Source organism: Pongo pygmaeus, chromosome 20 (assembly GCF_028885625.2).
Source record: "Pongo pygmaeus isolate AG05252 chromosome 20, NHGRI_mPonPyg2-v2.0_pri, whole genome shotgun sequence".
Lineage (NCBI taxonomy): Eukaryota > Metazoa > Chordata > Mammalia > Primates > Hominidae > Pongo > Pongo pygmaeus.
The window spans coordinates 64,452,542-64,468,036 of record NC_072393.2 but is presented as its reverse complement, the minus strand read 5'-3'; the positions used below and the strand labels follow the sequence as shown (position 1 = coordinate 64,468,036).

Sequence of the window (15,495 nt, the reverse complement as noted above, 5' to 3'; positions counted from 1 at the left end):
TCTAATGTAATCTACAAATGTATACACTACTATATACCCACAAAAAATAAAAATAAAGGCCAGACATGGTGGCTCACCCCTGTAATCCCAGCACTTTGGGAGGCCAAGGAGGGTGGATCACCTGAGGTCGGGAGTTCGAGACCAGCCTGACAAACATGGAGAAACCGTGTCTCTACTGAAAGTACAAAATTTTCCAGGTATGGTGCTGCATGCCTCCAATTCCAGCTACTCAGGAGGCTGAGGTAGAAGAATTGCTTGAACCCTGGAGGTAGAGGTTGCGGTGAGTCGAGATCATGCCATTGCACTCCAGCCTGGGCAACAGGAGTGAGACTCTTTCTCAAATAAAATAAAATAAAAATAAATAAATAAATTGCTGGGCATGGTGGCTCATGCCTATAATCCCAGCATTTTGGGAGGCCAAGCCAGGTGGATCATGAGGTCAGGAGTTCGACACCAGCCTGATCAATATGGTGAAACCCCATCTCTAATAAAAATACAAAAATTAGCCAGGCGTGGTGGCTCATGCCTGTAATCCCAGCACTTTGGGAGGCCAAGGTGGACAGATCATGAGGTTAGGAGATCAAGACCATCCTGGCTAACAGCAAAACCCATGTTAAAGAACTAGCTGGGCATGGTGGCAGACACCTGTAGTCCCAGCTACTCAAGAGGCTGAGGCAGGAGAATCGCCTGAACTCTGGAGGCAGAGGATGCAATGAGCTGAGATCGTGCCACTGCACTCCAGCCTGGTGTCAGGGCTAGACTCCTTCTCAAAAAAATAAAATAAAATAATAAAATAATAATAAAGATCTAATGACAGGGAAATAGACAGATGTTGGTACACCCTGAAGCAGGTCGTGAAGCCGGCAGTTGGCCACTGGCTCCCACAGAAAATTGCTCTACTAATGCTAGCAAATCCCAAAATTGGGGCTCAATCCAGGAGGGTTCCTGGCTTCATAAAGGAAATAATTCAAGAGCAAGCCAAGAGTGTAAACTGAAGGCAAAACAAGTTTATGAGAGCAACAGAGTACAGGAAAATGGCTGCTCCACAGACAGAGCAGGGCTACTCCACAGGCAAAGTAGCACCCGTGGATTGTTGGCTAGCTATATTTATAGCTACTCCTTAGTTATGTGCTAAATAAGAGGTGGGTTATTCATGAATTTTCTAGAAAAAGGGTGGGGAGTTCCCAGAACCAGGGGTTCCTTCTCTTTTAAACTACATGAGGTAGCTTCTGGGCATTGCCATAGCATTTGTAAACTGCCTTAGTGCTGGTGGGAGTGTCTTTTAGCATGCTAATGCATTATAATGAGCATATAATGAGCAATGAGGCAATGAGCATAACTAGAGTTCATGTTCTTGCCATCTTAGTTTTACTGCTTTCAGCTGGTTTCTTTAGTGCATCCTGTTTTGACCAGATCCTGTTTCATCATGAGAAGGGTCATGACCAGTGCTCAGAACACAAGTCCTGCTGATCTATGTCACTATGAGGATCACTATGTCAATATGTTTCTTAATCCATGTGCTAAGGTGTACTCAATTTCTTTAATCACATTGACATCTATCTCAAAGGAAGAGCAACTTAACCAATGCCACTGTGGTACACACATCAATGGCTACAACTTTCACAATTAAAGCACAGGTAAAAAAAGGCCATCTGAATAACAATATAAATACAGCATCTGAGCTCCAAAATTTTATCTACTTACAAGAAAGTGGTTATTATTTTCCAGTGACTGCAGGAATAGTTTCACACTGGGAACTGGGATTATCTCAGAATAAATGTTTTTTTGTTTTTTTGTTTTAAACAGAGTCTCACTCTGTTGCCCAGGCTGGAGTGCAGTGGTAACCTCAGCTCACTGTAACCTCTGTCTCCTGGGTTCAAGTGATTCTCCTGCCTCAGCCTCCTGACTGAGTAGCTGGAATTACAGGCAAGTGCCGCCATGCCTGGCTAATTTTTGTATTTTTAGTACAGATGGGGATTCACCATGTTGGCCAGCCTGGTCTCAAACTCCTGACCTCAAGTGATCCACCCACCTGGGCTTCCCAAATTGCTGGGATTATAGGCATGAGCCATCATGCCTGGCCTCAGAATAAATTACAGGTGTGGTGGCTCATGGCTCAGGCCTGTAATCTGAGCACTTTGGTAGGCCAAGGCAGGCAGATCACTTGAGGCCCAGAGTTTGAGATGAACCTGGTAACACAGTGAAACCCCATCTCTACTAAAAATACAAAAAACAGCCAGGCATGGTGGCTCATGCATGTAATCCCAGCTACATGGGAGGCTGAGGTGGGAGACTCACTTGAACCTGGGAGGTGGAGGTTGCAATGAACCAAAATCACACCACTGCACTCCAACTTGGTAGACAGAGTCTTGAAAAAAAAAAAAGTAAGCAGCAAGTAAAATATCCATAAATGGATGGATGAATGAATGAATATACAATGACATTTCATGGCAGACTATATTTCTCAGCAACATAAAACGAATGAACAACTCATATACCTACATTGACATCAAAATAAGCATGATGCAGGAGAGCACCCAGGGATTATAAGAGGAAACACTTTATTACATCAGTCAGAAAATTCCAGAAAATGGAAAGTACTCTATCATACAGCAAAGTAAATCAATGGTTGTTTGGAGAGCAGAGAGAAAAACTTTATAAAGCCTCCAAGTAAATACAAAGGTGATAGATTAGATAAATTCATTATTGTTACTCTGATGATGGTTTCAAGGGATTATAATAAAATTCAAGACTTATCCTACAGCTCAAATATGTGTACTTTATTGGATGTCATTTATATCTTTTATTTTATTTTTAAGATGGGGTTTCACTCTATCACCCAGGCTGGACTGCAGTGTTGCAATCTTGGCTCACGGCAACTTCTGCCTCCCAGGCTCCAGCAATCCTCCCACATCGCTAAGACTAAGGTACATGCCACCATACCTGGCTATTTTTCCTAGAGACAAGGTTTTGCCGTGTTCCCCATGCTGGTCTCAACCTCCTGGGCTCAAGGAATCTGCCTTCTTTGGCCTCCCAAAGTGCTGGGAATACAGGCATGACCCATGATGCTCAGCCTATACCTTATTACAGCTTTTATAATATGGTTTAAGAGAAAAATACAGATTTGCCATTATTTTTGGTGACAGGTTTGGCAATTCTATGTTGACTCTACCAATTCTTCTCATGCCCTAAGTGGGGAAACTAGCCTCCATAGAAGCAAATATTGATGTAGCAGTATGGTCATTTCTACCTGATTGAACTGGATCGCTGGCGGGTCACAAAGCTACATCACTGAACTGAGATCTTTTTCCCTATCCTGTTCCTCCTGTTAATACAGGAGTTACCTTAAGGTGAGCAGCCCAAAAGTTTACATGAATTCACAAAACCTTTAGATTATTTCCTCTGACCAAAGCTTAGCTAGACAACATTCATCATTATGGAAGTCCTGAGAATTTCTGTATCTGCTTATCCATCAGAGATATAGTGACTGGATAACTGTGGACACTCCTTTAAAAGACATACACTTCAGCCAAACACAGTGGCCCACACCTGTAGTCCCAGCACTTTGGAAGGCAGAGGTGAGCAGATCACCTGAGCTCAAGAGTTGAATTCAAGACTAGCCTGTGCAACACGGTGAAACCCGTCTCTACTAAAACTACAAAACATTAGTGGTGTAGTGGCATGCACCTGTAATTCTAGCTACTTGGGTGACTGAGGTGGGAGAATCACTTGGACCCGGAAGGCACAGGTTGCAGTGAGCTGAAATGGTGCAACAGCACTCCAACCTGGGTGACAGAGTGAGACTGTGTCTCAAAAAAAAAGAAAAAAAAAAGATATATTTCAAAAACTTTATTGCTGTCCCCTCTGCTGACTGTAAATGCAGTAACTAAGTAACCATAAAATTATAATTTCACCCTATAGCCTTACAACCTGTGATGTTGCCCTACAGAATTCTGGATATCAGGGCACATGTGTGCCTTGTAAGATCTGCTGAACAGAGTTCCCTCAACAGTACTGAGCACAATGCAATATACCTCATAAGACAGAATTTTGTCTGGTTCAAAAAAAATCACCAATCTTTCAGTGTGGTATTGACACTAAAATAAAAAACCCACCAGAGGTTGTTATAAAAACTGCCCTGTACCCAGCTGACCTATGAACCCACAATCTGTAGTATCCATGCTACAGATGAAGACCACAAAGCCATGAAGTCATCCATTGGAGGCCTTGGGCAGCTATGCAAATAGGCCACAAGTGAAGAAAGCTATATTCTGCATTCATGCTGTCCCTTGAGCCACAGAGTTTAGCTATGTTGTCCTTCAAGGTAGCAGTAACCAGGCTGGAGTGCAGTGGCATGATCTCAGCTCACTGCAACCTCTACCTCCTGGGGATCAAGCAATTTTCCTGCCTCAGACTCCTGAGTAGCTGGGACTACAGGTGCGCCACCATGCCCGGCTAATTTTTGTATTTTTAGAAGAGACAGGATTTCACTATATTGCCCAGGCTGGTCTCGAACTCCTGTCCTTGTGATCCACCCACCTCGGCCTCCCAAAGTGTTGGGATTACAGGCATGAGCCACCGTGCTTAGCTGAAATAGTCCATCTTTTCAAGTCAGCACAAGAGTCCTCTGGGATAAAAATGGGGAAGGTCCATGGTGTAACTTATCAGAAAGAAATGAAAAAGCAAGAAGTGCTGAGGCTACTCAACAAATCCTTCTGTGACCAGATCTGGAATTAAAAATTAAAGAAATAAAAAAGTCCCAGCATGGTGACTCACACCATGCCTATAATCCCCACATTTTGGGAAGCCAGGCAGAAGGATCACTTGAGACCAGCAGTTTGAGACCAGACTGTGCAACACAGCAAGACCCTGTCTCTACAAAAAATATAAATTTAAAAAACGCCAGAAGCAGTGGCTCACATCTGTAATCCCAGCACTTTGGGAGGCCAAGGCAGGTGGATCATGAGGTTAGGGGTTCAAGATCAGCTTGACCAACATAGTGAAACCCCGTCTCTACTAAAAGTACAAAAATTATCTGGGTGTGGTGGCAGATGCCTGTAATCCCAGCTACTCAGGAGGCTGAGACAGGACAATTGCTTGAACTCGGGAGGCAGAGGTTGCAATGAGCCAGGATCACACCACTGCACTCCAGTCTGGGCGACAGTGAGACTTTGTCTCCAAAAAAACAAAACAAACCAAAAAAACCAAAAAACCAACCAAACAAACAAATAAAAAACTTAAAAAAAAATTCCTTGTGAATGGGAGACAACCAAAATATACTTCTGGAATACAAAATAGGTGAATGATGCAATGTGGGTACCTACCAAGTAGCTGAGATGTAATGGCTTTTGCCAGATAAGTGGCAGTCACATAAGTCTAGTAAGATAACAGGGCATAGTAAAAAATATAATACAGATGCCTCATGCCTGGAGTTTTTTCAATTTGGGCACATGGTACCCTCAAAGGATCTCCTCCCATGTTACACAGAAAAACATAATTGGCTGAGCACAGTGACTCAAACCTACAATCTCAGCACTTTGGGAGGCTCAGGTGTACAGATTGCTTGAGCTCAGGAGTTTGATACCAGCCTGGAAACATGGTAAAACCCTATCTCTAGTAAAATGAGAAAATAGCCAGGCATGGTGGTGCATGCCTGTGGACCCAGCTACATGGAGGCTAAGGTGGGAAGATCACTTGAGCCTAGGGGGTGGAGGATGCAGTGAGCTACGATCACAGCACTGCACACCAGCACAGGTGATGGAGTGAGACCATCTCTCCAAAAAAAGGATAAAATAATAACATTCCCTATATATCTAACCTATACATCTACAGTGTTTTTCTTATCTCAGTGTTCTAGGATTCAATGAAAGAAGGCACAACGCTTTTTTGCAAACATTACACTCAAAAGGCATTTCTGTAGTGACAGCTTTCCTGTGAGTTTTGAAGCCAGACTTCTGGATAAATATCCTATATTTGCCACACTAGTAAGGCCTTCATTCAGTGTTAAATATAATCCTGAAGGAATACAGAGGTGTGGCTACAAAACTGCTGAATTTATTTTACTTGTAAGGACTTTTCTCTGGTGTGAACTCTCCAATGTCCAAGGAGAGCAGACTTTTGGGTAAACATTTTCCACATTTGCTGCAATCACAAGATCTTACTCAGGTGTGTGCTCTCCTGTATTTAATGAGACTGGACTCATTCACTACACTCATAAGGCCTTTCTTTCATGAACTCTCTGATGATGATGAAGTGAAGAGATTTGCCTAAATTTTTTTTCACATTCACTACACCCATAAGGCTTTTCTCCAGTGTGAACTCTCCTGTGATTAGTGAGACTGGAGATTCCAGCAAAAGATTTCCCGCATTCACTGCACTCATAAGGCTTCTGACCAGTGTGAACTCTTCTGTGACTAGTGAGATAGGAGCTTGCAGCAAAAGATTTCCCGCATTCACTGCACTCATAAGGCTTCTGACCAGTGTGAACTCTCTTATGAACAATGAATGCACAGCTGTGGGTAAATGACTTCCCACAATCATTGCATTCATAAGGCCTTTCTCCAGTGTGAACTCTCTGGTGTGCAGTGAGGTGGCACTTGTGCCTAAAAAATTTCTGACAAGCCTCACATGCATATGGCTTTTCTCCACTGTGAATTCTCTGGTGTACGAGGAGGTGAGACTTCTTCTTAAATAATTTTCCACATTCCCAACACATATAAGGCCTTTTTCTAGTATGGCCATCCTGATGTAGAATTAGGTTACCCTTGTGACTAAAACATTTCCCACATTCCCCACACTTATAAGGTCTTTCTGTAGTGTGAACTCGCTGATGACTCCTAAGGTGTCCTTTTTCATTAAAAGATTTCCCACAGTCTCCACACTTGTAAGGTCTTTCTCCAGTGTGCATGCGCTGATGGATCCTAAGGTGCCCCTTTGAAATATAAGATTTCCCACATTCTCCACACTTGTAAGGTCTTACTTCAGTGTGAATGCGCTGATGGTAACCAAGGCTGGGCTTCCGACTAAAAGATTTATCACATTCTCCACACTTGTAAGGTCTCTCTCCAGTGTGAATGCGCTGATGGCTCTTAAGGTTCATGTTTGAGCTAAAAGATTTCCCACATTCTCCACACTTGTAAGGTCCTTCTCCAGTGTGAACTTGTTGATGGCGCCTAAGATATCCTTCTAAGCTAAAATATTTCCCACATTCTTCACACCCATAAGGTTTTTCTCCAGTGTGAAATTGCTGATGTTGAATGAGGCTGCTCTTTTGACTAAAAGATTTCTCACATTCTCCACATTCATAAGGTCTTTTTCCACTGTGAACTCTCTGGTGATTACTGAAGCTTATATATTTGCTAAAGGATTTCCCACATTCTCCACATTCATAATGTTTTTTGTCAGTGTGAACTCTCTGATGATTACCGAAGCTAGCATATTTGCTAAAGGATTTCCCACATTCTCCACATTCATAAGGTCTTTTCCCAGTGTGAACTCTCTGATGATTACTGAAGCTAACATATTTGCTAAAGGATTTCCCACATTCTCCACATTTATAATGTTTTTTTTCAGTGTGAACTCTCTGATGATTACTCAAGCTATCATATTTGCTAAAGGATTTCCCACATTCTCCACATTCATAAGGTCTTTTCACAGTGTGAACTCTCTGATGATTACTCAAGCTAACATATTTGCTAAAGGATTTCCCACATTCACAGCATACATAACATTCTTCTCTAGGGAGAAGCCTCTGGTGCTGACTGAGTATATGTTTGGTGTTAAAATGTTTCATGGACTCTCCATGGCTATAGTGAGCTCCCCCACAATGAAAGGGAGACACACACTCAGTTTTGCTGTTTGACTTCTCCCCAGTGTGACTGACCTCCTGCTGGAGTAATCCTGACCTGGGCAAAAAGTCCTTCCCACTCTCACTGAAGACAGATGACTCCCCTGACACATGGAACTTACACCTCTTCAAAAACAATGCCTCCTCAACACTCACTCTGTAGGGTTTCTCTCCAATGTACTCATTCTGGTGCTGATGAAAGTTTCCACTGTCATACAATGTATTCCCCCAGGCTTCACACCTGTGCAGTTTCTGCTTGTGATGTGTTCCCTGATGATCTGCCACATGCAAAATGTCTCCCAAGATCGGGCCACACATCTCAGAGGGGTGGGCCTTCTTGGGAGACACACCTGCCATAGGAGTCCTGACCTGAATCTCTCTTTGTATATAAATAGTCCGCTTAGAAGGTGCCGCCTCATCTTCCACTCCACACCAACAACCTGAAAGCAAGAAAATGCTGGTGAAGTGCATGTTAACTCTGGTGGGAAGGCACAGACCACCCACAAGTGTATCTGACAAACTGAGGAATTACTCCAAGGAAATACTTGGAGGAACAGAATGTTGGCTTCAGGTGGAAGATGGTGCTATTTATTATTACTGGACTATAATGGTCACAGAATGTAGGAGGTCTCATAAGTTAAAGGACACAACCATGTATGTAACACAGGGAGTATAGGCAGAGTCTACAATTCCTGCATCTGCAAACCACTCATCTGCAGAATTTATGTCCTCATGACATGTGAGTGCTGTAGAGAGGGATTTGTCCAGGCCAAGGAAAACACAAGTACAACACAGCAGCTACTGCTTGAGAACAGTTTGTAACAAAGTGTACATACTTGCTAACACAAATCTCTATGCAAAAAAAAAGAACACTGTAGATGGTGACATATGTAAAATGGATGAGATTTGGGGTCAAGAGACATGAAGATTAGATAGGAGAATGGATATTAGGGTACAAATTCATGTACAAGTAGGTCAAAAGTTAAAAAAAAAAGTAGAAATGATAAGATAGACAAGTGACAAGTGTGATGTTCTCAAGAATGAGGAAGAAAAGACAAATTATGTGTGCCTACTTCTCTTGCCACAAAAATACTACTAAAGTAGAATAGGTTCCTGGTATGTTTCATTAAAGCCCTGACTCCATGACATCCTCCAGGGTGCTGCTCATTTTTTTTTTGAGATGGAGTCTTGCTCTGTCACTCAGGCTGGAGTGCAGTGGCGTGATCTGGGCTCACCGCAACCTCCCCTCCTGGGTTCAAGCAATTCTCTGCCTCAGCCTCCTGAGTCGCTGGGACTACAGGCACGTGCCATCATGCTTGACTGATTTTTGTAATTTTAGTAGAGACAGGGTTTCACCATCTTGGCCAGGCTGGTCTTGAACTCCTGACCTCATAATCCACCTGCCAGGGCCTCCCAAAGTGCTCGGATTACAGGAGTGAGCCACCATCCCCAGCCCAGGGTGCCACTCTTTAGGGACTCACTCCTTCTGAGCCTATTATGCTGAGGCTGAATTCATTTGCATCTTCTGGATCAAATGGAGGACGTGCCTCCCACCACAATGATGACCAAATACATGGGACATGAATGATGCACAGACTAAGGGAAAGACAGAACAAGGGAACAGCCAACATTGTCTCAGAACAACTTGCCCATGAAAGCCCATGAGAGAAAAAAACTGAGTATTTCAAGGAGAATTTCTAAAGGAGGTCTGGCAAGAACAGCCTCTGGTCTATGTAGGCAGTGATGTAGTCTGTGAAGGCAATTCCTGCCACAGGAAGGCATAAGAAAATAGCAGCTAAAGAAAGGAAGTAGACTGTGGGTACACAGGAACCTGAAATCTGGACAAGGACACCCAAACATCCACAGGACTAACAAGGTGGGCTTCTGACTGCGAATCCCTCCCTGGGCACCTGCAGTAAAGCAGGTGTTGGGGCTGCTCCAAGAAAGGAGTAGGGCAGTATGTATACCTCAGTCCTACCAACCAAGAACCTACCCATAGAACTGAAGCAGGAAGCTGTGTCCATGCTCCTGACATGAGAAATTCTTACCAATGGGGAAAGAGGGGGGAACAGAGACTAGCTCAGGTCACAGGGTGAGTGTGAGCAACTTACCCAGGGAGGACATAAGTGCCAGGTTCTCCAGGGTCACATCACGGTACAGGCATCTCTGAGCCTCACTAAGGAGATTCCATTCCTCCTGGGTAAATTTCACAGCCACGTCTTCAAAAGTCACTGTGCCCTGTTATGATGTTGACAGATGAAACTACAAACTGCCCCTATGCTGAGGTATCACAATCCATCTCTCCCACACATCTACTCTTTTACATCCTCCTCTCAAGTCCTCAAATCATAGGTGAAACTAGGCCCACTGGTCATGGGGTACAGCCCCCAACAACAATAGTTAGTTGAACAAATAGGTATCTAAGTGGTGGCTGTGACATAAAGTCCACCCCCTCCTGACAGGCACTTCCCCTAGTATGGCCAAGGTCATGGAAAGCCCAGTGTGGCACCTTCAGCACAGCAGAGATACCCTCTCTGAATGCACCTCATTCTTTAGACTTCCAGGTACATTCCATGTCCATCCCCAGCTGACTGCCACACACCACTGGCCTCTCTCTGGCCTTTAAACAACTTAAAGTATCTTTTTTGTTTGTTTGTTTGAGATGGAGTCTCCCTCTGCTGCCAGGCTGGAATGCAGTGGCACAATCTCGGCTCACTGCAACCTCTGCCTCCTGGGTTCCATCGATTCTTCTGCCTCAGCCTCCTAAGTAGCTGGGACTACAGGCACCTGCCACCACATCTGGCTAATTTTTATATTTTTAGTAGAAACGGGGTTTCATCATGTTGGCCAGGATGGTCTTGATCTCTTAACCTCATGATCCATCTGCCTTGGCCTCCCAAAGTACTGGGATTACAGGCATGAGCCACTGTGCCTGGCCACAATTTAAAGTATCTTTTTTTTTCTTTTTTTGAGACGGAGTCTTGCTCTGTTGCCCAGGTGGGAGTGCAATGACACAATCTAGACTCACTGCAACCTCTGCCTCCTGGGTTCTCCTGAGGATTCTCCTGCCTCAGCCTCCTGAACAGCTGGGATTACAGGTGTGCACCACCACACCTGGCTAATTTTTGTATTTTTAGTAGAGACAGGATTCAATCACCATGTTGGCCAGGCTGGTCTCGGACTCCTGACTTTGTGATCCACCCACCTCAGCTTCCCAAAGTGCTGGGACTACAGGCATAAGGCACCATGTCTGGCCAACTTAAAGTATCTTAATTTCCTCCTTTGTCTTCTACAAGTGTGGGTTGAAATCTCCCCCTGGGGTTCCAATGTAGGTAAAACAAATGACATCTGATATTCTACAGATGTCGTCAAGAGCAGTTTCCAAATCAAACGTATTGAGCCAGGCACAGTGGCTTGCACCTGTAGTACCAGTGCTTTAGGAGGCTGAGCCAGGTGGATCGCCTGAGGTCAGGAGTTTGAGACCAGCCTGGCCAACATAGTGAAACCATGTCTCTACTAAAAATACAAAAAACTTGGCCGGGCGCATGGCTCACGCCTGTAATCCCAGCACTTTGGGAGTCTGAGGCGGGCAGATCACGAGGTCAGGAGATGAAGACCATCCTGCCTAACATGGTGAAACCCCATCTCTCCTAAAAATACAAAAAATTAGCCGGGCGTGGTGGCAGGTGCCTGTAGTCCCAGCTACTTGGGAGGCTGAGGCAGGAGAATGGTGTGAACCTGGGAGGCAGAGCTTGCAGTGAGCCAAAATCGCACCACTGCACCCCAGCCTGGGCTACAGAGTGAGACTCCATCTCAAACAAAACAAAACCAAAAAAACAAAAAACAAAAAAAAACTAGCTGAGCATTTTGGTGGGCACCTGTGATCCCAGCTACTCGGGAGGCTGAGGCAGGAGAATTACTTGAATCAGGGAGGCGAAGATTGCAGTGAGTCAAGATTGTGCCATTGCACTCCACCCTGGGCAACAAGAGCAAAATTGTGTCTCAAAAAAAAAAGGTATCACATATATTAACAGCCTGATGAGAGGGACACCACTCACCACAGAGAGCCACAAGGGGGTTGCATTGTGGATAAGAGAGAGCAACCACGGCCATGGCATGCAAGCTTTGTAAGATGAAGACAGTGTAATGGCCTGATTCCCTCAGGAGGATGCCATTGACTTATTTGAACAACTCTGGACATACAAATGGAATTGAAACTCACTACAAACTATAATAGGAACTCTGCCTGGTCCCATTGATGGAAAGGCTTCAGAGGCTAGGATACATTCATTTTTTTGTGTGTGTGACAGAGTCTCATTCTGTCACCCAGGCTGGAGTGGGGTGGTGCAAACTCAGCTCACTGCAACCTCCACCTCCTGGGTTCAAGCAATTCTCCTGCCTCAGCTCCTGAGTAGCTGGGATTACATGCATGTACCACCATGCCCGGTTAATTTTTGTATTTTTAGTAGAGATGGTGTTTCACCATATTGGGCAGGCTGCTTTCAAACTCCTGATGTCAAATGATCCACCCATCTCGGCCTCCCAAAGTGCTAGGATTATAGGCATGAGGCACTGCACCCGTTCAGATATATTACTTAAGAGAGTGAAGTGGCCAGTCATGGTGTCTCACACCTGTAATGCCAGGACTCTGAGAGGCTGAAGTGGAAGGACTGCTTGATCCTAGGAGTTCAAGAACAGCCTGGACAACAAGGGAAGACCCTGTTTCTACATACATACATGAGAGAAAAAATTTCAAATACATAAAAAGAGAGTTAAATGGGAAAGAAACCTGCACTCAGGCCATTTGTGGTCATACCAATATCACCAGGCATCCAGGTGGCAAATCGCATTGAGCCTTCATTTTTGGCCTTACATCACATCATGGCTGACACCATCCAGAGTGTGTATGGCCCATTCAAACTGATCCAATATTACCACAGAATTGCAAATCTATTGGATCCTAAAAGGAGTGGTGGTCTCAGGTAATTCTATGAAGGCCTCCTTGCATGGCTACATAGAAACACAGAACCATGTGTGACTTCAGCTATCCATGACCCTATCCATGACCCTATTCCACTTCTGTGCTACACTTGCCAACCCCTCAGCAATGATTACCTTTCCCTCAATTACTCCTGTATTTCTGCCTGCATCTCATCTCTATTATCTCCATGGAAGTCTGCCCCATGACAAGCTATGCCCTCTGATACATCCTACATTCATTGTCACTTACCTCCCTCTCCTGTGTGAATGCATAACACAGGTTATGAATGCCAATAATGTCACCCAGGGACCCAGGCAAAACATCTAGTCCTCAGCCTCCAACCAGCCCTTTCTAGCTCCCTAAAAGATTTACTACCTTATTATGAAGTGTGTCCTCCAAAATGGGACCCATGGCTAACACACCTTAGTCCACACTTTAGCTATCATATACTGGATGTCTCCAATATCAATTCCTTCCCAGATATCCCAACCTATGTGGACAAGCATCTCAGGGTCTGAGCATGGTGAAAACAACCCTCCTTATATCCCCAGTGGCTATTATGCCTACTCCCAACTTGCTCATCTCAGCTGATACAGCTTCTATCACTGCTGCTGCTAGGACCAAAAACCCTAGGGTTGCCGGGCATGGTGGCTCAAGTCTGTAATCCCAGCACTTTGGAAGGCTGAGGTGGGTGGATCACCTGAGGTCAGGAGTTCAAGACCAGCCTGACCAATACGGTGAAAAAGTCTGTCTTTACTAAAATTACAAAAATTAGCCAAGCGTGATGGTGTGTGCCTGTAGTCCCAGCTACTCAGAAGGCTGAGGCAGGAGAATTGCTTGAACCTGGGAGGCAGAGGTTGCAGTGAGCAGAGATCAGGCTACTGCACTCCAGCCTGGTGACAGAACAAGACTCCACCTAAAACAAAAAACAAAAACAAAAAAACCCCAGTGTCATACCTGAAACCCTCTTGCTTGTCCTTACCAACCACATTAGAAAATCTAGCTGCTCCTTTAGCAAATGTAAATCAGAATTCTAGCAACATCTCCTTGGCCAAGAATCATCCATTAAACCTCACCTGGATGACAGAATGAGCCTCAATGCTGTCTTCCTTCCTCCTCCCTTAACTCCATGTTCCTTTCTCCAATGTGGAGCCAGACAGAGAAGTAACATCACCTCCCCACTCTGATCAGTTTTATCTCTGAGCATTTCACATACTGCTACCAAATCCAGGGCTGACCTTCTAAGTGTTTACACAATTTCACTGAAATGGGAATACCTCCATACAACCTGTGCTATGGACTTAGGGCCTAGGGTTTAGGGTTTCTCTAGTGTTCCCGGTTGAAAGGACTGAGTTTGAGGTGCAACAGAGCAGGATGGTGGAATAGAAAGCTGCACCCATCATACCCTTAACAGAACACCATTTTTTTATTTTTTATTTTTGAGATAGAGTCTTGCTCTGTCACCAGGGCTGGAGTACAGTAGTGCTACCTTGGCTCACTGCAACCTCTGCCTCCTGGGTTCAAGCAATTCTCCCTAATTCTCCCTGCCTCAGCCTCCTAAGTAGCTGGGATTACAGGCACCTGCCACCACACCCGACTGATTTTTGTATTTTTAGTAGAGACATGGTTTTTCCATGTTGACCAGGCTGGTCTCAAATTCCTGACTTCAGTTGATCCACCTGCCTCAGCCTCCCAAATTGCTGGGATTATGGGCATGAGCCACCACACCCGGCCCAGAACACCAAATTTAAACACTATCAACACAGAAAAAAATCACCTTTGTAAGAACCAAAAATCAAATTAGCACTCACAGTGCCTGGATTTAATTTTGTATTACTGGAAATGGCACTAAAAGGGGCTGTAGAGTCTTGAGTTGCCAATACCACCCCTCCCCCATCCCCCAGCAGTGCCTGCCTGTTGTGGAGAATCTGTGCTCCTGGGAAGGGAAAGTGCAGTCACTGTCAGATGTTGCACAGAACTCAGTGCTTCCCTGTCATAGCAGAAAGCAAAACTGGGCTGAACTCAATGGATGCCTACCCAGGGAGTAAGCATAGCAACCAGCCCAGCCAGAGGGGAATTGCCCACCCCAATGGTCAGGACTTGAGATCTGGCAAGCTCTGCCACTGAGGGCTGGAGGGCTCTGAAGTCCTAAATAAAATTGAAAGGCGGTCAAGGCCACAAGGACTGCAACCCCTAGGCATGTCCTGTGCTAAGCTGGGCTCCAAGTCAGTGGACCTGGTTGGGTTGGGGGAGCACAACCTACTGAGACACCAGTTGATGTAGCTAAGGGTGTGCTTGTGCCACCCCTCATGCAACCCCAGGCTACATGGCTCCTTCCTTCCACTCGAGGAGAGGAGAAGGAACAGCAAAAAGAACTCTGTTTTGCAGTTTGGATGTCACCTCAGCCACAGGATAGGGCACTGGGCAAGGTTGTGAAGACCCATTCCAGGCCCACCCAGATAACATTTCTAGACACACTCTGGACCAAAACAGAACCCGCTGCCTTGAAGGGAAGAACTCAGTCATGGGAGGACCCATCACCTTGTGACTAAACAACCCTTGGACCCTGAATAACTAGCAGCAGTACCCAGGTAGTATGCGATGGCACTGGGTGAGACTCTGAGACATGCCAGCTTCACATGTAACACAGCACACTGCTAGCTGTGGT

At 45.0% G+C, this 15,495-nt stretch overlaps 1 protein-coding gene across 4 annotated transcripts in view; it reads right to left on the bottom strand.

The window, feature by feature from the left end:
• Nucleotides 1-2,544: 2,544 nt before the first annotated feature.
• Nucleotides 2,545-15,495, bottom strand: part of LOC129020299 (zinc finger protein 586) — an 85,432-nt gene continuing 72,481 nt past the window's right edge. For 3 of the 4 annotated variants that reach the window (XM_054464428.2, XM_063658564.1, XM_054464429.2), the window contains 2 exons: nucleotides 9,958-10,084; nucleotides 2,545-8,286 (listed from right to left, as the gene is read on the bottom strand). In XM_054464428.2, the coding sequence (XP_054320403.1) occupies nucleotides 6,212-8,286; nucleotides 9,958-10,084 (2,202 nt within the window). In that variant the 3' untranslated portion in view covers nucleotides 2,545-6,211. The remainder of the gene's footprint in view (nucleotides 8,287-9,957; nucleotides 10,085-15,495) is intronic. The other variant, XM_054464430.2, reaches the window with a different exon arrangement.